This window comes from Phragmites australis, chromosome 22 (genome assembly GCF_958298935.1).
Source record: "Phragmites australis chromosome 22, lpPhrAust1.1, whole genome shotgun sequence".
NCBI lineage: Eukaryota > Viridiplantae > Streptophyta > Magnoliopsida > Poales > Poaceae > Phragmites > Phragmites australis.
In genome coordinates, this window is record NC_084942.1 from 23,774,492 (window position 1) to 23,792,921 (window position 18,430).

Here is an 18,430-nt window from a genome sequence, read left to right on the forward strand (position 1 = left end):
GTATTGGAGGAAACCAAAATATCACGGTAAGTGTTACTGGAGTCTGAATTTGGCGAAAGATGAAACCAAATCTCTTTGAGCTCCTTCAAGCCGTTTAATTTTGCCATTTTCTGCTCGACTGCTCCTGATGTAGTCTCTTCAGTCTCACCTCTTTGTGCGCATACCGAAAGATAATTATGTAACTCGGAGCGTTGTCTCTGAAAATATATCACTCATTTACTGCTTGTTGATCAGGCTTATTTCAGCAGCGTTCATTTTCAGATGGCATTATACAGGGTATGGTTGTCTTTGCTTTGAATCTCTGATTGAGAGTGTTTTCCGTGCCTGGTTCGCTTGTATCCTCTGCTCATGCGCTGGAAGGACGGCCACGCCGGCCAGAAAATATCCTTGTCTGAGTCTGAGCTCTTTCAGAGTTCCAGCATGCCGCACCAGGCGAGAGTCAATAGCTAAGCTCACCGCCGCCTTCACCGGACCTATGGAGAACGCTGGCAATGCTTTGAATCATGGATTCCAGAAATTGTGAGAAAGTCCCCTGCCTGCATTACGTTGTTTAAACTGGACATGTTTTGTTGTTTGAAAAAATTGGAATCAATTATTGTTGTTCATGACCTTGTTGTTGGTTTTCATGGCTGCGGCACTAGCTTTTTCAGGTAGACGATGCTGATCATTTGACAACTAAACTATCAAAGGGATGTTAGTAGCCAATTGTTTCAGTTTTGACAAGGGAATTTCTTCGTTACTTTGAGCATTTGGATTCATGTGTATGTGACAATCATTAACAAGAACCTTATGAAAATAAAACTGAAGTTCTATGGCCTAGATTGCTTGACAAAAACAGTTGATACCTTGTAAACTGAAGTGCATGCTGGCCCTATTTTTCAAATGCTAATTACGAAACCTTCTTATTTGGTATCCGAAATGGCAAGTTTCTCACGTTTCTTAGATCCTTCTAATGTGCATACAGGTCATATCAAATTGTTGCGATGATTAGTTGGACACATAAAAATCTACTCAAACATCTACAGCAGATCATAACATTTTCTGCTTAGTTGTTTCTCAGTCACCCAATCGATTCTTGAAAGATAAACGTCCAAGATCTCATTTACACGTTAATACATTGAACAATTGGATGGGTGAAGGAAACATATATTGAGAGATGAAAGGTCAGAGAAGAAGGAAACATATATTGACAGAAGAAAGGTCAGAGAAGAAAACAAATGTTAACATAATCATGTCAAAAAAGGTCATATGGCTACAGGAGATTTCTATCATTCACATTATAACCATGTAACACTTCATTTCATTTGGAAAATGTGATTCATTCTCTTATCATGTGACCACACATGAGAAAAATGGTTGTACCAGAATGGTCAATAACAAGGTTTGCACCCCCGACATAAGTGGTTGCACATGACAAATGAATTATATGCTGTTCTTGTGCTCGAAAATAACATTCTAGTGTCAACTACCACTTCCATTTTCTGCAAGTTATATCTATTTTGCCTTAAGGTCCTCCAAAACAATAGAAGCAGCATTACGCCCCGGCGCACCCATCACCCCACCACCTGGGTGTGCGCCGCTCCCGCAGAGGTACAGCCCCTTCACAGGGGTTCTGTAGTCTGACCTGTATGGTGCAAAGTGCAAACAGGCTAGTCATGATCCCAAAGTCGTGACTTCTAGCCTTGAAGCGTCAAAGATTGGCAAGGAGAAGAAGGGTTAAGAACAAATTAATACACATACCATCCCTTGGCGGGTCTCATGAGGAAAAGAGAATCCAAGCCCATTGCACCATGAAAAATGTTGCCTCCTGTGAAATTTTAATCATGCCCCTTTAGCAAAGTTTTTAACTGGTAAATAAAAGAGCAAAAGGATGCAGTATGCACGACATGCAAAAGAAAACAATGTGTACAGGAAAGAGTTTACCTGTTAGACCAAACTCTCTTTCAAGATCAGGTGGAGTCAGCATATCATAGCCTACAACCGATGAGCTAAAACCCGGCGCATATTCATCAATCAAAGAAAAACATCGCTCAGCAAAGGATTTCTGAAAATTGGTTTTCATCAACATGGTCAGTGTTGGTAAATTCACAAAATACTTCTCTTCTCAGATTGTGTTTTGGAGACAATGCTTAAGAGCATCATCAGAACCTACTCTGTTCAATTATGGATAACAAATATTTTTGGGCAATATACACAGCAATCTGTGTGGGCCAAGGAATGTGCAAACATTAAACACAGAGTGCATAATGCCATAATGAGATCAAAATGTGAGTAGGATCAACATACCCTGACATTAGAATCCTGCCAACTACCCTCTGAAAGTTTGTAGGGTGTGTACTGAACGAAAAGATTAATAACATGCTGACCTATTGAAAGGATAAATCAAAAGATGGAACTCGTGTCAGAGCAGGATCAAAATAGCCTTAGACACATAAAATGTAGCTGCAGGATCCAATGATAGTTTAACAAAGCATACCCCATATACTTTTCTTGCTCTATTGAGAATTTGGGATGATGAGATATGCCTTAGTAGTTAGTAGTAGGTTTTATGCCACTGCAATGATGAGGGAATAAGAAATCCGCATACCTGGTGGAGAGATGGTCTTATCCAAGACAGAAGGAATTGTCATTTCTATAACAGGTCTTTTGGATGAGACGCCGCCTGCGGCTTCCCTGTATGCTAGCTCAATTTCCTCCATGCTGGAGAGCACGTAGAAGTTCCATATTAGTAGACAGTAATGAATTAACTCTGCTAGAGTGACACTACATTTTTTTAATAACACACAATCAAATAAGAGGCTGGATCATCTAGCTTTTCTGTATGATAACGAATGAGAAACTAATGATAGGCTGGGAGCTATCATATAACATGATTGCGGTTAGCATAAAAAAACCGAACATAAGCAGAAGACGTCCCCCTAGCTTTGTCTTAAGAGATTGCAGGACCCAACCCTTTAGGGAGGTACTCACATGACCGGCAAGCACCAGGGTTTAAGCCCGGGTGGATGGTCTCTCAACTAGAGGCTCTACCAACTGAGCTATCGCTTGGTTCTCATATTGCGGTTAGCATGATCATGCGCTGTTAGAGAATTAGCTTGTGCAGTGACACAGATCTACCAAGACGAACGTGCAAGATCACAGACGACACTAGAGAGTAGAGACACAATGTTTGTTGAAGAGGTTCAGCCGAAGCCTACATCCCCGGGGCATGACTACGGATGCTCCTTTTCACAATTGCAACACCAGCCGCCCGGAGTCCTGGCAAAACCGCCAACACCCCCCTGCGAGCATGTCGCTATGTTGTCATGCCGGTTACAACAACGGTCTTCTCATATTTATGAGGAAGGGTGACAAGAGTCCGACTCCAACTCTACCCTATACCGTTAATTACAACTCCAAATCCTAACGTAACCAGACTCGTACGTTATATTCGACACATATTCAACATGTGCTTTATTATCCTTGGGGACTAATGAAAAGTAAAAGTATAATATATACATGTAGGTAATCGATTTGGTATATAAAGTCAAGATGACTAGCGCTGAGCACTATATCAGAACAGCAAGATTTATTATCGAGCAGTGACACTTTTGAATTACAAGACCATTTCCCTTGCCGTACTCTCTGTTTATAAGCACAAGATATGCAATACATGAACATGAATAAGATAACAAATGGTATCTCACAGATTATTTGCTTGTCTGACTGCAGAGAAAGATCAAAGACAACTGTATACGAGTATTTCACACGGTGGATGTTGTCAACGTAGGAGAGGTTGAGTAACTTCAGTTAACTACCTTTCAGACCCAATGTGTATGGTGCCCATGTGCTCTGGACCACCTTCAGGGCTGATGTCTTTGCAGCAGTGGAACTGTGGCAGCCTGTCAACAGCCACATTAATCTTTGTTGTCGCCTGCCCCAAAGAATTCAGGTTAAATTATTAGCAATTAATATTACAATATTCAGTTGTTGGAGCTCACTGTTGAAACTATCAAGATTCAACATACTATTATGTTCATCTTAAAAAGTAATTTCATAAAATTACAAATATTTATTTTAGTAATATAAAATTAAAAAAATCATGGTCAAGTTACATCCTAGAGACCATGTAAAGTCAACAACATCAAATAGAAAAGAATGGAAGGAGCAGAAGAAAAGTTGAAGAAAACAAAATAATATTATTCAACATTATAATCAACAACATGCTGACAGGTATGTTGACTTTCTTTAAGGTTTCTAATGTTTTTCCATTCCAATTATTGGCAGGTAGGATTTCACGAACCGACATGTGGGTGTAAGTGAGTTATGAGGGTGCTTTTCAACTCAGAGTGACAATTTTTTAAGTGCAATTTTGCCTTTAAAAAAGAACAACATTAGTGTATCAAGATATGGTTGTACATAAGTTCTTACAGAGCTGTAATCTGCTGTCTTGATAGCACAGAGGAAGTCCTTTGGAAGAACATTAGCAGGCACTAGGTCCTGCAAAAGAAATCAGATATCAGTACCAAAAATATTTGCCTAATTATGCTTGCAAAACTATAGCTGATAAATATTTGCAATGTTACATATTCATAGTTGTTCTTACCACAAATGTTTTATATGGAGTGGCATTTGATAGAACAACTGGCGAGTGCACCTCTGTTCCATCAGCCAAAGCTACCTACAAATCCCAATCTTTCAAGAGGTTGGAAGCAATGAAATACACTCATGCGTTAATCAAAGTACTTACCCCTTCTACCCTTCCAGTAGTTTCATTAATCATTACATGAGAAACCTGTACAAGAAAAATGGATCGAGTGAGGTAAGATACCTAACATGGAAGATTGGACGTAAACCATAATTATGAAAATGGCCATGACATAGTACAGCTCTAGTTAAAACTTTTGATTTTTGAATAAATGACCATTTTGTATTCTGTTTAAATTTGGAAAAATCGCTCTGCCAAAGAGCAGCATTACAAATCTTAGATCTAATATCATGGCATAAGAATAGGAAAGGCACCTCCGCATTTGTTACAATCTGTGCACCTGCTTCAAGAGCTGCTTTGCTTATAGCTGATGACACAGAACCCATACCACCTTGGACATACCTGTAGCAAGTGTATTATATTTTGGAAATAACAATATTTCTGCAAAAGCAAACCAAGAATGAACTAAGGAAACAACTAATAATGAACCCAACAGGCTAACAAGCAGATTTGGCTACAGAGTGTGATGTCATTTTGTACAATATTGACCCTTGAAAGCTTGTTTGACTAGTCAGTGGAAATATACACAATACACTGGTTGACCATCTATTCAGTTCAATCCATGCTACAACCACAGAGGTTTGTACATGGTTTCAGGTGTACAATAGTGAAGGCTATATATTTCTATAGGGAACAGAATACAAAGATAAGCATCTCAGAGTAAGAAGCATACGCCCAAACACCACGCTGACCACCAGTTTCCCCCATGACATGATGCAGGAGAACATATCCAGAACCTGGAGTGTGCACACCAGCCTATAGAAGAGAGATGCAGCAGTCAAATGCCAATACGGTAGGCAAAAAAATTTGCTTAGTTCGTTCAGAGCACCCTTACCATAGTACCTATCACAGCGTCAGTTGCAAGAGTCGCCTTCAATACCTCGCTCTGTAGTAGATAGCAGTCAATGAGAGGCCTTTTTGTTCACAGGTCAAAGAAGTTTAAGTGCATACTGTCTATTGCAACAAAGCAATCACACAGTTGCTTCATATGATCAATGTGAACAGAAGTGTTTAAGAACAGATGGAACTAAGCTTTCGACCTCAAACCAGCTGTTCAAGATTTTCGATGCCGGCGAAAGGAGGAGGTCAAAGAATTCCCTGCCAATAGCCATTGTTTTTGTTAAAAAGGGGCAATTAACTTTACATACTGCATTATGCATAAGCTGTCAGTACTTAGTACTCACACCATATTCTTCTGCCCCTGCTGCATCACAAGCCGAAGAAGATTGCCCCAGAATGCTGACTTGTCTACCCTATCCTTCATCCTGTCAACCATAGAGGTATGGTACTCCTGCCTCAGCTCGGGCGGAGCCGAGTCTATGACAAAGTCCATGAGCTTGCAGAACTTCTCCAGCTGCTTCTCGTACCTACATTCACATATAGGTCCTACTAATATCATTCTAATCTAAAATGTACACAGAACCCACAGTCATTTATTAATCCAAGATAGTTTCAAGCTACACAGCAGAAAGAAACCAGGATGACTTAATGTTTCACTCACCTCGGGTAAGCCATTGCATCCTTCCTGGAGAACTTGCTGATCTCTGAGTAGTTCAGCTCCGCATCTGGACCAAGAAGCAGGTACCTATCGTCAAGGCACGGCGTGAACGACGAAGGGCTCCGTGGCAGGAGCTTCAGCCCGTGCCTCTCCAGCTCCAGCTCGCTTACGCAAGCACCCGCAACAACAGCAGCAGTATCAGCACACATAAGCATCGGTGGTTCAGGGTTCAATACACAGAACAACTCACATTCATAGAAAGATTAGAAAATGCATCTAAATACAAGATCGTGGTGCGTAAATTGGACAGAAACGGAGGCTGTTATTGCAAAAGACGCGTCTTTGGGGTTGGGGTTACCGGAGAATGGTGGGGCGGAGGAGGCTGAGGAGGTAGCTGCAGCGGGAGAATCGGAAGCCGGGGACGAGGTCGGACTCCGACACCGCGGCCCCGCCCAGGACGCCTCGCCGCTCCAGCACGGCGACGGAGCGTCCGGCGTGTGCGAGGTAGGCGGCGGCCACGAGCCCGTTGTGCCCGCCGCCGATCACCACCGCGTCCCACCGTTTGCCCCTGGGCAGCTGCGACAACGGGGAGGCCACCGCCTCCGTGGAGAAGCATCGGCGGCGGGCGCCGGCGGGCAGGAGGCGCCACGCCGCTGGCGACATCAGGGGCTTTTGTTTGGGTTCAGTTGGGAGGAGGGACGGAATCTTTCGCTGTTCGCCGGCTACCAAGCAACTCGTGAGTCGTGAGTGCGGGTGGTGATTCCGCTAGCGCCATACGAAGACGGGTTACCTGAAGTACGTATTCCTACACAGGTCACGGATACTTTCAGGGGAATTTCTATCTCTACTAGTCTTCTTCTACGTTATAAAATACGAGTGGCTCTCATGTCGTCTTTTTGTCCTATTCTCCTCTCATTTAATAAAAAAATTTAAAATTTAAATAATTTATTCACTTTTATTATCCACTATTATCCACCAGTCTTCTGGTTTGTTACCCATTACAGATATAAGATTAGTTTTACTAATAAAAATAAATAAAGAAATTAGAAGAGAATTAGCAGATAATCTTCTCTTTCTTTTTGGGAACTAATCTTGTATCGCTCTTGATGTATTCGTGCGACGGCGCTTCTATAGCGCATACACGTCTCTATAATTTGAGTTTTTGATTGATAGTGCCATGTCTAATATTTATGTTTCGTTACAACGCACTGATATTTAGCTAGTTGGTGTGAATGAGTAGTCTGTTGATTGCTCCACATCATTTGCGATAACACCCTCACGACTCTTAACTGGCAAGGCACGTATTTCAGTGGTATTTTTGTTGGACTTTTAGACAACAATGATTGGCATGTGATGCTACAAGTTCATAGATACGGTGATGGATCTAGCACTTTAAATAAGCTGAGACTGAATGGGACTTGGGTTGCATAGATGGATTGTCGTAGAGGACAAATGGAAGGACGCTTGTTTTGTTGCTAATGAAATGTGGAAGAAAAGAAATCGAAAGAGGAATGGTCAATCCAGAGGAGAGATATATGCAAAGGCGTAAATGACGCATGCATTTCATGTTAGGAATAGGAATGAATAGCGAGCGATATTAGTTAGTGGTGGGACGAAAATGTAGGCAACATCTTGTTTGCAGAGTAATTTTAAATATTATTTATTCTCTGCTTATTCGTCAAATGGTCCCATGGTCTAGCGGTTAGGACATTGGACTCTGAATCCAGTAACCCGAGTTCAAGTCTCGGTGGGACCTTTTTTTTTATCGGCATGATGCCATATTTTCTTTTAGCAAAATTTGTTGAATAAGTTGGTTCGTTTGACTAGGGAAAATTTTTCGGTGGAAACAAATAAATAAGTGCAAATAATAAATGTTGTTCCTTATCCCTATCCAATAACTACGGTCAATCTTATTATGCCATCAGTAGAGATATTAATTTGCAATGTCCGATGGTCGTATGTTTTTTTTTCAAATCAATCAATGTCTGATGAGATCGAGCGGAAGATATTCGCTGTTTACACTTATAATTTGCAAAAAAATTCTACTATTCCATAGTTTGACTGTGCGGTGGGGGCCATCAGCTTACCTTTGCGTTGCCGTCGGGGGTTGGGCAAGGAACGAACGCGCACGGCGGATGCCGGAGGGGTAGGACTGTCATTTCCCCGGCAAGATATTTTTCGGGATCGGATCCGGCAGGTGGTCTGCAGCGCTAAAAGGACCGGGCCCCACCACTTCACGTGGGGCCGCTGGCTCGTCTTCTGACCAATGCATTCTGCTCCGGGGCCCAACGTTGCTACCCTACAGAGCTAACGTCTGAATCGCATCATCCGAGTCATCAGCAGGATTATAAAACAAGCCATCAGCTTGATGCAGATTGTTTAACTTGCTCTAAAATCCCAAACATAACATAGCAATTTCGATCTCCATGCTAGATATCGAATAAGAGGGAGTCTAAAATCCCAAACATATAATATCAATGTTACATATAATTATAATAACTTCTCTTAGTAACCTGTGCAAGAGAAATGCAATTGGACACACACAAGCCAAGATATAACACATGTCAATGACCCTGTACTGCACAGTAGAAATATTCAAATTATTTGGTTAAAGTAAAATTTCCCTTCCAGAAAGTAACAATTAAGTTTTGAATTAGCATAAATTCCATGCTAAAGACGGTGAGTCGTGCGCACATCCCAAGTAACGCGAAGCCTTTGTGTGTGCACGGCCGGTGTGAGCGTAGTGGCAGCGAAAACTATCTCGCACTTGGTCCGTATATTCCAAAACCCGAAGGCATCATGACTCATCCGCTGACTGGTGGGCCCACCCGGCCCCGTCTCCTGACCGTCCGATCCGATCTCGACGGCCTCGGCGCCTCCGTCTCCACTATAAAGCGAGCCCCGGGGAGGGCTCGTTTTCTTCGTGCTTTCGCAGAGGTGGGTTGGCTTCTCCTCCCCCTCCGGTTCGGTTCGTGTGGTTCGGTTCGGTTCGGTTCGGTTCGTGGGTGAGAGGAAGGGATGGCGGCGTCGGACGTTGAGTACCGCTGCTTCGTCGGCGGCCTTGCCTGGGCCACCAACGACGACTCCCTCCATGCTGCCTTCAGCTCCTTCGGCGAGGTCCTCGACTCAAAGGTCCATAGATCCTTGTTACCTCTGTTGCTTGCTCTTGGTTTTCTGTCTGTTGATTTTTCCTGATTTGTTTGGGTGGAAAAATGATTTTTTTCAAAGCAAAATTGAAGAAAGCGTCGATATCTGTGGTGGTTTCGGTAGATCTGGAGGTTTCTGACATGGTTGTGACTCGTGCGTTGCAGATCATCCAAGATCGTGAGACTGGGAGGTCGCGCGGGTTCGGCTTCGTCACCTTCTCGAACGAGCAGGCGATGCGCGACGCCATCGAGGGGATGAACGGCAAGGAGCTGGACGGCCGCAGCATCACCGTCAACGAGGCCCAGTCCCGCGGCGGCCGCTCCGGCGGTGGCGGCGGCTACGGCGGCCGCCGCGAGGGCGGTGGAGGCTACGGCGGCGGTGGAGGCTACGGCGGCGGCGGCGGCGGCGGCTACGGCGGCGGCGGCGGCTACGGCCAGCGCCGCGAGGGCGGCTACGGCGGAGGCCGTGGCGGCGGCGGCTATGGAGGCGGTGGCTACGGCGGCAGCCGCGGGTACGGCAACTCCGACGGGAACTGGAGGAACTGAGCGGTGGGGCCCTCGCGGCCAAGTTATCTTGTCGCTACAACTACCCGAGTTATCTTGTCGTGTCCTATGTTATCTGTTTCGTGTGGTTCCCATCTGTGATTTTGATCGCAAGCTCCCTCCTTGGATTACTTGTGTTTCGATGAACAAGTCAGATGTTGTTGTTGATGCTATCCTGATCCTGATCCATGAACTGGGTTGGGTTGGGATGTTGTTATCGTCGTGAAACCTGTTACCATTTTCAATTACTCAGACAAGAAAAAAGTGCTACTTGGTGCTGCAAATGATTATCTTATCACTGTCACTGGTTCAGCTCCTTCCTCAGCGTGGATGATCTTTTGATTGCTAAAGAACACTGAAAGTTGCAGTGCTGTGCCACACAAATCGAGGCAGAAAGTTGCCGCTAATCATCACAAATCCAGGGAACAAGTGCTGCTGATCATGCTCACAGATTCACGTTACTGAACTGGTGATGCAGATGGGTTGTAGAAATCTGTTACGCATGCGGTGAAAACTTGGGATTGTTCTGTCACAGTTACATCCAGTCCCAACGTTTACTGAAATCGAGACGTGACGCAGATGCCACCAGAAACACGGAATCTGAAATGCTTCGGTCGAAACCCTGAAACAGCCCTTCGCCGGTGTAGGCGCTGCAGCCAATGATTCAATATCCAACTCCATCTCAAGGGTGTGCAACAGTCCTGTCCTGGGTGAGGACCAACTAAGTATACTTTGCTCACCTTTGAAGAAAAAATTACACTTTGATCATGATGCCTTGAAGACAAGCCCATGTCCGTGATTGTTCCTAAATGGCAACTATGCCCCAGTTATCTACGGTTGTCTCGGTACTTATGTGTGACAGTCTAGTTGGGACCTTGGCCAGCACTTGTGTTTCACGGAGTTTTTCCAATTGCCTGAGATGTTATCTGAAACTCTCCGGGTGGTTGTGCTATCTTGCAGGATGGATGTTACACCTAAAGGACTGCAGCACAAACAACAACTGAAAGAACATATTCTTCCATGGAAAGGTTTATGCAAGTGGTGGCAACCAGAAGACTTCTTTGTGCCGACAATATGGCTATCAGGACTTGGGATCACTGAACAGAAAAGCTGCTTCAAACCACAATTCACCTTATCGTGGCTTTCAGTTGTTCCTTGTGGTGGCTGCTCCAAACCACAATTCACTTAGTTTCTATAAACCACTATGAGCCGGCGCTACACATCAGCATAGGGTAAGGCTTCGAAACTCTCAGCTGCAAGCCTGCTAGTGCTAGATCTAACACTTGCAGGAGTGTAGATTTTTCTACCCGCGTCTGTTGAAATTAGGCTGCCACATCACTAAATTAACAATTCAGAAGGTTGCATTGCAAAACTGTCATGAAAAATTATCTTCCGGAAATAGTAAGACTAGCATTCCCTGGAGATAAAAAAAAAATGCAAAATATAGGAGATACTTGCAAGAGTTCAGGAAAATGATTTAATTTAGGTGATCCTAAAAAATGGTTTAGCAACTACGTCACACAAACTCAAATTGGATATACTATGGTTGTTTTAACATTGCATTTGCGGAGATTCTTATTTTATGAAATCCTTCAGAACACTCGTGGTTAGTGGTTAGTAGATAATGCCAATTTTCTTGTCTACTGAAGCATTAAAATGATCTAAGAAAGAATTCTTGTTCTGCCACTTTGCCTGCTAATTAACAGAAAAAGAAATGAATTACTTTTGATACTTGATGGTCTTGATATTGAAGCCAAGGGTTGGACTGATGACACTGGTGTCCTCCCCTTTGATCTTCAGCATGATTGTTGTCTTACCCGAGCTGTCTACGCCCCTGGGAATAATGACATCACTGACCCGTCAAAAAGGAAAGGGAAACCAAAAACTCGATAATACAAACCGTTAAATGAAGAAAACAAACAAATACTGGATAGATCTCAACCTAAAAATCAAGAACAGATATATAATTGGATCTGAACCTTGGGAGAAGGGATGGAACAAGGAATATGCTTACACCATGAGAACCCGCATCTCCTTTTCCTTGCGCTTTATCTTTCTGATGATGCTGAGGAGACCCATTGGGAATGGGTGGCTCAAGAAATGAATCTAGTGACAAGGAAGATGAACATGGGGCACAGGACAATAGAATACTGAAATCTTCAATTCAGTAGAGCCAGTCTTTGTGCTCTCTCTCTCAGGTCACTATCAAGTATTCAAGTAGACAAGTATCAGTTCCCAAGTTTCAAAACAGCTGCACATGGTCACGAGAGAAACATGAACATAACAGCTAGAGTAAAAATATTTAAGCTTTAACCTATAACTTTAAGTTTGGCGCTACAGATTTAACAAAGGGGGTATTTTTCTGCTGCCAACAGATTTCATCTTGTGAGCCGATGTTATCAGATGCGTAACGTAGGTAGTGATTTTTTATACATTGCTGAACGCTGGACACGGTATGCATTTTGTTCTCACAAAAATTCCACACTTGTAAGCTCGATGCTACTTCAGTCTCTAACTACAGGAACTGTAGGAGCATTCACAGACACAGTGTTGCAATCGACCGAACTTAATTCCTTCCTAACACTAACTCCATAGTTCGGTTCGAATCACATAATTCACAGGATGCTGAGCAAAATGTTCTGTGGATCTGCGCAAGCTGAGTCAATGTAGAGAAATTACTGAAAAACAAATCTTTTTTGCCCACCTGTAAGACGCAAGGAGTAGGCCATCGTGGACCGGGACGAGGACGTTGCGACCTTGAGCTCGGCGCCAGGTAGAGAGAGCCGAGCGTCCGCCCGTGCTCGCTGGCCGCCAGCTCGAGGCTGATGACGTCGCCGGCGAGATGCAGCTTCTGAAATCTGAATCCCAAGTGAAGAGTGAAGGGGAGGGCCGAAACTTTTGGTCTCTATGGGCCGAATGACTTGTTGAAAATGCAGAATCTTACACATCCGGGAAAACACTTCAACAATTCGAATGTACTAGTTCAACAATTCAAATGTCGAACATGTTCTCGTAAAATGTTGAAAATAAGTCTTACAATTTGAACATGAATTTTAAAAAGTTGAATTAGGTCTTCATAATTGTTCAATTAGGTTTTGTAAATTGTTGAATCAAATCTATGTAATTGTTGATTGCATACGAAAGACAAAAGAAATTATAAATCTAAACCACATGATTAAATTAACGATGGTATGTAAAATATAACGGAAAGAAAAGGATAAAATAGAAAAAAAAAATGCTTACATGCACTCGGCGGGCTGGATGTTGAATGCGTACTGAAAGATAAAAAAATTATGAATATAAATCACATGGATTAAGTGACTAATGAAATAGAAAGAAAGAACATGGAAAAACAAAAAGGGCTGCCTGATGGGCTGACCGATCTCCTAACTAGAGTCGTCACCCGGAACCTGCATTTGTTCTTGTTTCCGAACGTCCTGCCTTTTTTAGTAGGGAAAAGCCCATTCTCCTGCAAGATTTCCAGTTTGGATTTAGATGCTTGAAATGGACGACACTGCAGCAAAAAAAAAAAAGAACTCAGCTGCCATGCGAATTCAGAAATGTTTTCAGCGAGCCATGAAACTATGTGAAGACTGCAGCTCAACCTATCTATAGAACGTATCTCCGCGGCACACAGAGAATTATCACAATTAAATCTTCTCACCTGTATACGGCCTCTGCCTGTGAGTGTTCATCTTAAACCCTTCAGACTAGCACCATATGTGATCGATAACTTACCGTTATTGTGTATATGGGCATTGATCAGAAACTGTGGTGACATTCTTATGGCCATAAACAACAACAAAAAAAAACTTCATGATCAGGCAGGCATTGATGATTCGATGGCTCCATACAGTGAAGAGAAGGTGGCATGGAGTACTAAAATATATAGCAAATACTAGAGAGAGCAGGCTAGTAGCGCAGAAAACTAAACGATTTTGTACGGAGTGGATATATCAATATCTATGATACTATATAAAGCACCTTATCTGTCTGCAAGTTCATGTATATATGCATTCCCTATAAAAAAAGAGTTCATATATGCAGGTCTAGCTGCTGCCAGCAGTAGTGGTACATGTATCGATATAGGTGCAGTCGATCATAGATCTGTGTAGTTCCGTGGGAATCACGAGGGACAGGCCATGCCCCCCTGTGCCCTACAACAGCACACAGGATGAACCCGACCCTCCCAATTAGGTATTGCTGCAAATCTGAACATGTTATATAGTTATTGCAAATCTGAAGATCTCATCTGACTGGCTACTCGATCAGAGCGTGCCCTCAGTTATTGTAGTCCCTTTTCTTGTACTTGAAAAATATTTCTTGTGCAACGAAATAGAAATATATGGTACGTAATATTTCTATATGATCACGTATGAATGAGCTAACTAGTACACGCAGTGTCGGATGCAGGGGAGACTAACAAGTCTTCTTTCTCTTCCTCCTGTGCCTTTTTTTTCTTCTTTTTCTTCCTCATTCATGAAAAAAAATGTTTTTTAAGGGCAGGTGGGGCTCCATTGGCTGGGAATAGTAGGGGTTTATTGGCTGGGAAACAGTAGTGGGTTGGATCTGTCTTGAGTGCACGTTTGTACATGAAATCTCCCGTAAAATATTTATGGGGAACAAATCACGCTGCAAATTGCAGGGATCACTCTCAACAACTCAAAATCCATTATTTTCCAGTGCTTCTCTTCTTTTTGTCCATTTCTCTTCGATCTTCAGTACCGTACTGTGTGCAGCAGATCATTGATCGAGATCTCAATATTTAGTGATTAGCACTGCAGGTACACGTCTTTAAATATTGCTCCAAAATCAGCAGGAGGGAAACCTAATGTGTTACCAACTTCAGGATCCCAGAGCAAACATACACTATATAAACTATTTTCAGAGACAGTTCGTAATCTATTTTTATAGACGTTTAATGTACCCATTTATGATCATAGGTATGTAAAAATAGATTATTTCCACAGACGCAAAATAGACCGTCCGTAGAAACCATTGTTACATGTGGTTCACTTAAAGAACCGTCTGTGAAAACCTATTTTCATATGTCATTGTCGTAAATCTTTATCCCTGATCTACTACCGATAAAACTCATATTCTTTAAATGTCACCGATCTTAAATTCTAATCCCTTATACGCTACTCCTATTAGATTTGTTACCTTTGATCGTCAGTCAAACATTGAAATACCAATGCTGCCCTTAGTCTGTAACATCATGTATATGTGTAATCTTTATGGTGCTATTCATTCTTTCCCCTAATATTTTTTTGGTGGATAGCATAGGAAGAGACAAGACTAGCAAAATTGGTTTTGCCAATTTTACACTTTTCTAACTCCATTTATGCCCTAAACAAGCACAATTTAACCATCTTAACATTAACAATGAGGAATTAATATGTGCATGCATATACACTACAAAGTATATACGATAAGGAGTACAACAAATCAAGTTTCACATTTTTCTGAGCTCTCTACATTTACTAATGAGTTTTTAAAGGTTAAATCTATTTTTAAATACAAGGCTTTTTTCATCCTAGTAACTGCCAAAGTTGATGGAAATGGCATGTAGGGGATTACAATTTAAGATTGGTAGCATTCCAGGAATATGAGTTTTATTGGTGATAATTCAGGGATAAATGTTTATGACAATATCACATAAGGAATTATCCTACTATGGCAGTGGATCCTTTCGTACTGATTCTATTAATTTAAAAACAAGCACAAGGCACTAAACATTTCTCTCGGCTAAAATATTATCCACAGAAGAACATAACATGGCTGGCTAGATGTTGAGCTTATGCATTCTTGACATATAAGGGTATCATTAGTATTTAAAGTCTCAATGAGTCTTAAGATGGGTCTCACATGTGCTTGTTTAACTTAAGGCATCCTTATGTTACGAGTCTTAAGATAGGTCTCGCATGTGTTGGTTTGTTTTATGGCATACTTGTGTTATGTTTGAGATTCAGATAAGACTCTAAGGTAAGTCCCACTTGAAATAAAATATTCTTCATGAGGGCTAGCTCCGGTTGGTGCCTTGGTGGTAGCTGCAGGTGGTGGAGGGGAGAGAGGAGAATTGATGTAGAAACAATATTTTTATTGCTTGAAGTGTGATCTCAAGCTTAAAAGATCACCCATAGAAATATGAATCTTAATATTCTCTTTTATAATGTATAAGGCCGGGTCTTAACACTATTTTGGCTTACAGCCCTTTTTTTTGCACACTAGTGGTGCCTAAGCCAACATCAAATGTTTGGTCTAAAGATTTAATTAATATCATTATCCAAAGATATGATAAGACTGATATAATGGCAATATTAGATATTGTGTTGTATATGTTCTTTAGAAGATTGTGTTATATTCACAAGATATCAAATCACTATAAATTTATAAGTCCCACTCACCTTTTATTACTATTATTATTTTGCAAATTTTGATATATGCCAAATTATTGGCACGTGATGAAATTAACTAGCTAGGGACCAGTAGTAGTTCCAACGCATAAGGCGACATCTTCTACTTTACTTTTAGTAGCAACTACCAGCTGCCAAGTGCCAACCAATGCTCAATCAACTCCAAATACTAGTATTTTAAATCTCAGCTTTGTCCGGAGATTATTGCATGGCTCGAGGTCCACGCAGCACCATCGATCTCTGTAAGATCCTGGTGCTGATTGAAGAACATTTTGGATTAAACAATAACAGCAATTAATACTAATTAAGCTTGCATGATGAGAGTAGCTTCGTCGTCGATCCGTACTTTAAAGGATTCGCCGTGATACGCTGACAATTATGTATCATGACAACTATGTAGCTCTATTATTACCTGCCATCGTTAAAAATTATATGATCTTGAGATATATATCTTGTCAGTCGTCATCCCAAACAATTTTTGTTGCATGAAAATATATACAAATTACCTTGATCGTCCCAAATTGACTTTTCATGCAATATGTATCGGTCTCGCAAAATATCTTCAACTGATGAGGTGAAATTAATTATCGAGTCTCGATCAAAGGTTGCATATATTTGTCGTACTAAGTGCTCAGAATTGCTTGGGAGTGACTTAATTACTTCTTTATAAAAAAAAATCTTCTTTTTTGGAAGAAGATGCGAGCTGAGCGAATATCAGTAGCCTGGAGACATATGTGATTATAGTGGGACCGATTTTAATGGTGCCACGTGAGTGTGTCTCTCACTCTCAGCTACTGTGTGTACCAGCGATATATACATCTAACGTAACATTGATTAATTATTTGGTGATATATATGTTAATTATTTCCTATCAAGGAACAGCAGCCATCCGAATTGCCGGCGATCGAACTGGTGCATCATATATTCCACCGAATTGGTGCTTTTATTTGTAACACGAGAAAATCTTTGATACAGATAAGTAAATAGATACGAAGTCACAAATAAAGAGGAGGAATCGATACAATGGACCGTTAGTTTAAAAGGAAAACCTAATAAGCCCGATTCACTCAGTTTAATTATATATATAGTCTGATACTATATCTGAGCCATTGATTTTTGATCTTCAGAGGAAATTAAATCCACAGTTTCCAGGTTTCCAGGACGATCGAGCGACAACAAGCTCAAATATAATTAAGCGTACGTCCGGATCGATGTTCCCGTGCTGGCTAGATAGCACGCAGGAATATGTTTATTTAACAATTTTTGGGCCCGGCCCCCTTGTAACTTGTAAGCTAGCTATACGCCTGGCTGATCGATCAAAAGCTTTTGAGCACGCGTGTAAAATAAATCTTTAGTATCATTTTTTTAACAGCCGCAGTTTGTACAGTCGACCTTGGGCACGTTTGCAGATGATGTGCCAATATATAATCAATCAGCACGTGATTCATTTGGTGGTGTTCCCCACTTGCCTCGACGAGCTCAACTTAATTTATCAATATATAGTTTTCTAGAGATCAGTTATCGATCTCTTTCGTCTCGCGTGTGTTACTGTTGTGTTATTTTAGTTACAATTTAAAATACGGTAGAGTTACAATTTGTGAGATAAGTAATTATAACTAGTTGTAAAAAAATGAGTTATAATTTTGTAATAGATGAATATAACTCCTAACGAATTCTTTTTCTAATGATGTACAACATAAGTAAAACGATTGTAATCGTAGCATAAAATATGTATATTGCAATTGATTATAACTCTTTAGTTTCTCGTGTTGCAATTATGTATTTCTAATACGTGGTTGTGCGCAGTGGTAAACTGATAATTTTTTGAATTGTAACCAACGGTGTGCATAGTGGTAAACTGAAAAGAATCTGATGTCGCATAGAGTGGGTGAATAGATGGAACATAAAAGTTTTATAACCTAAAATGCAACGAATCAATAAAATGCGGAGTCTCCACAAATTTTTGCGGACTCTCCACAAATATGCAGAGTCTTCGCAGATTTTTGCGGACTCTCCGTAAATGTGCGGAAGTTCCGTACAAATATGCGGACACTCCGAATATTTCTGTGAAATTTGAAAA

General features: G+C 41.5%; 2 protein-coding genes, 1 long non-coding RNA gene and 1 other non-coding gene across 4 annotated transcripts; 2 read left to right on the forward strand and 2 right to left on the reverse strand.

Annotated features, from left to right (window-relative positions):
* Positions 1-1,271: 1,271 nt before the first annotated feature.
* On the reverse strand, positions 1,272-6,988 carry LOC133905263 (uncharacterized). The gene is made up of 16 exons (XM_062347005.1): positions 6,604-6,988; positions 6,249-6,410; positions 5,932-6,114; positions 5,788-5,845; positions 5,583-5,633; positions 5,421-5,503; positions 5,002-5,089; positions 4,730-4,774; positions 4,586-4,660; positions 4,411-4,479; positions 3,798-3,913; positions 2,588-2,700; positions 2,287-2,366; positions 1,924-2,044; positions 1,741-1,807; positions 1,272-1,624 (listed from the first exon to the last, which is right to left on the reverse strand). Exons 1-16 carry the CDS (start codon positions 6,906-6,908, stop codon positions 1,495-1,497), a joined length of 1,746 nt encoding a protein of 581 aa, XP_062202989.1. The 5' UTR covers positions 6,909-6,988; the 3' UTR covers positions 1,272-1,494.
* A 941-nt stretch (positions 6,989-7,929) lies between these two features.
* TRNAQ-CUG (transfer RNA glutamine (anticodon CUG)) lies at positions 7,930-8,001 on the forward strand. The gene has a single exon. It is a non-coding gene; the product is annotated as a tRNA-Gln (tRNA).
* A 1,156-nt stretch (positions 8,002-9,157) lies between these two features.
* Positions 9,158-10,107, forward strand: LOC133904770 (glycine-rich RNA-binding protein 1-like). The gene is made up of 2 exons (XM_062346299.1): positions 9,158-9,377; positions 9,557-10,107. Exons 1-2 carry the CDS (start codon positions 9,264-9,266, stop codon positions 9,935-9,937), a joined length of 495 nt encoding a protein of 164 aa, XP_062202283.1. The 5' UTR covers positions 9,158-9,263; the 3' UTR covers positions 9,938-10,107.
* Positions 10,108-10,731: 624 nt separating this feature from the next.
* On the reverse strand, positions 10,732-12,835 carry LOC133904771 (uncharacterized). Its single transcript, XR_009907500.1, has 3 exons — positions 12,639-12,835; positions 11,949-12,136; positions 10,732-11,768 (listed from the first exon to the last, which is right to left on the reverse strand). It is a non-coding gene; the product is annotated as an uncharacterized LOC133904771 (long non-coding RNA).
* Positions 12,836-18,430: the final 5,595 nt, after the last annotated feature.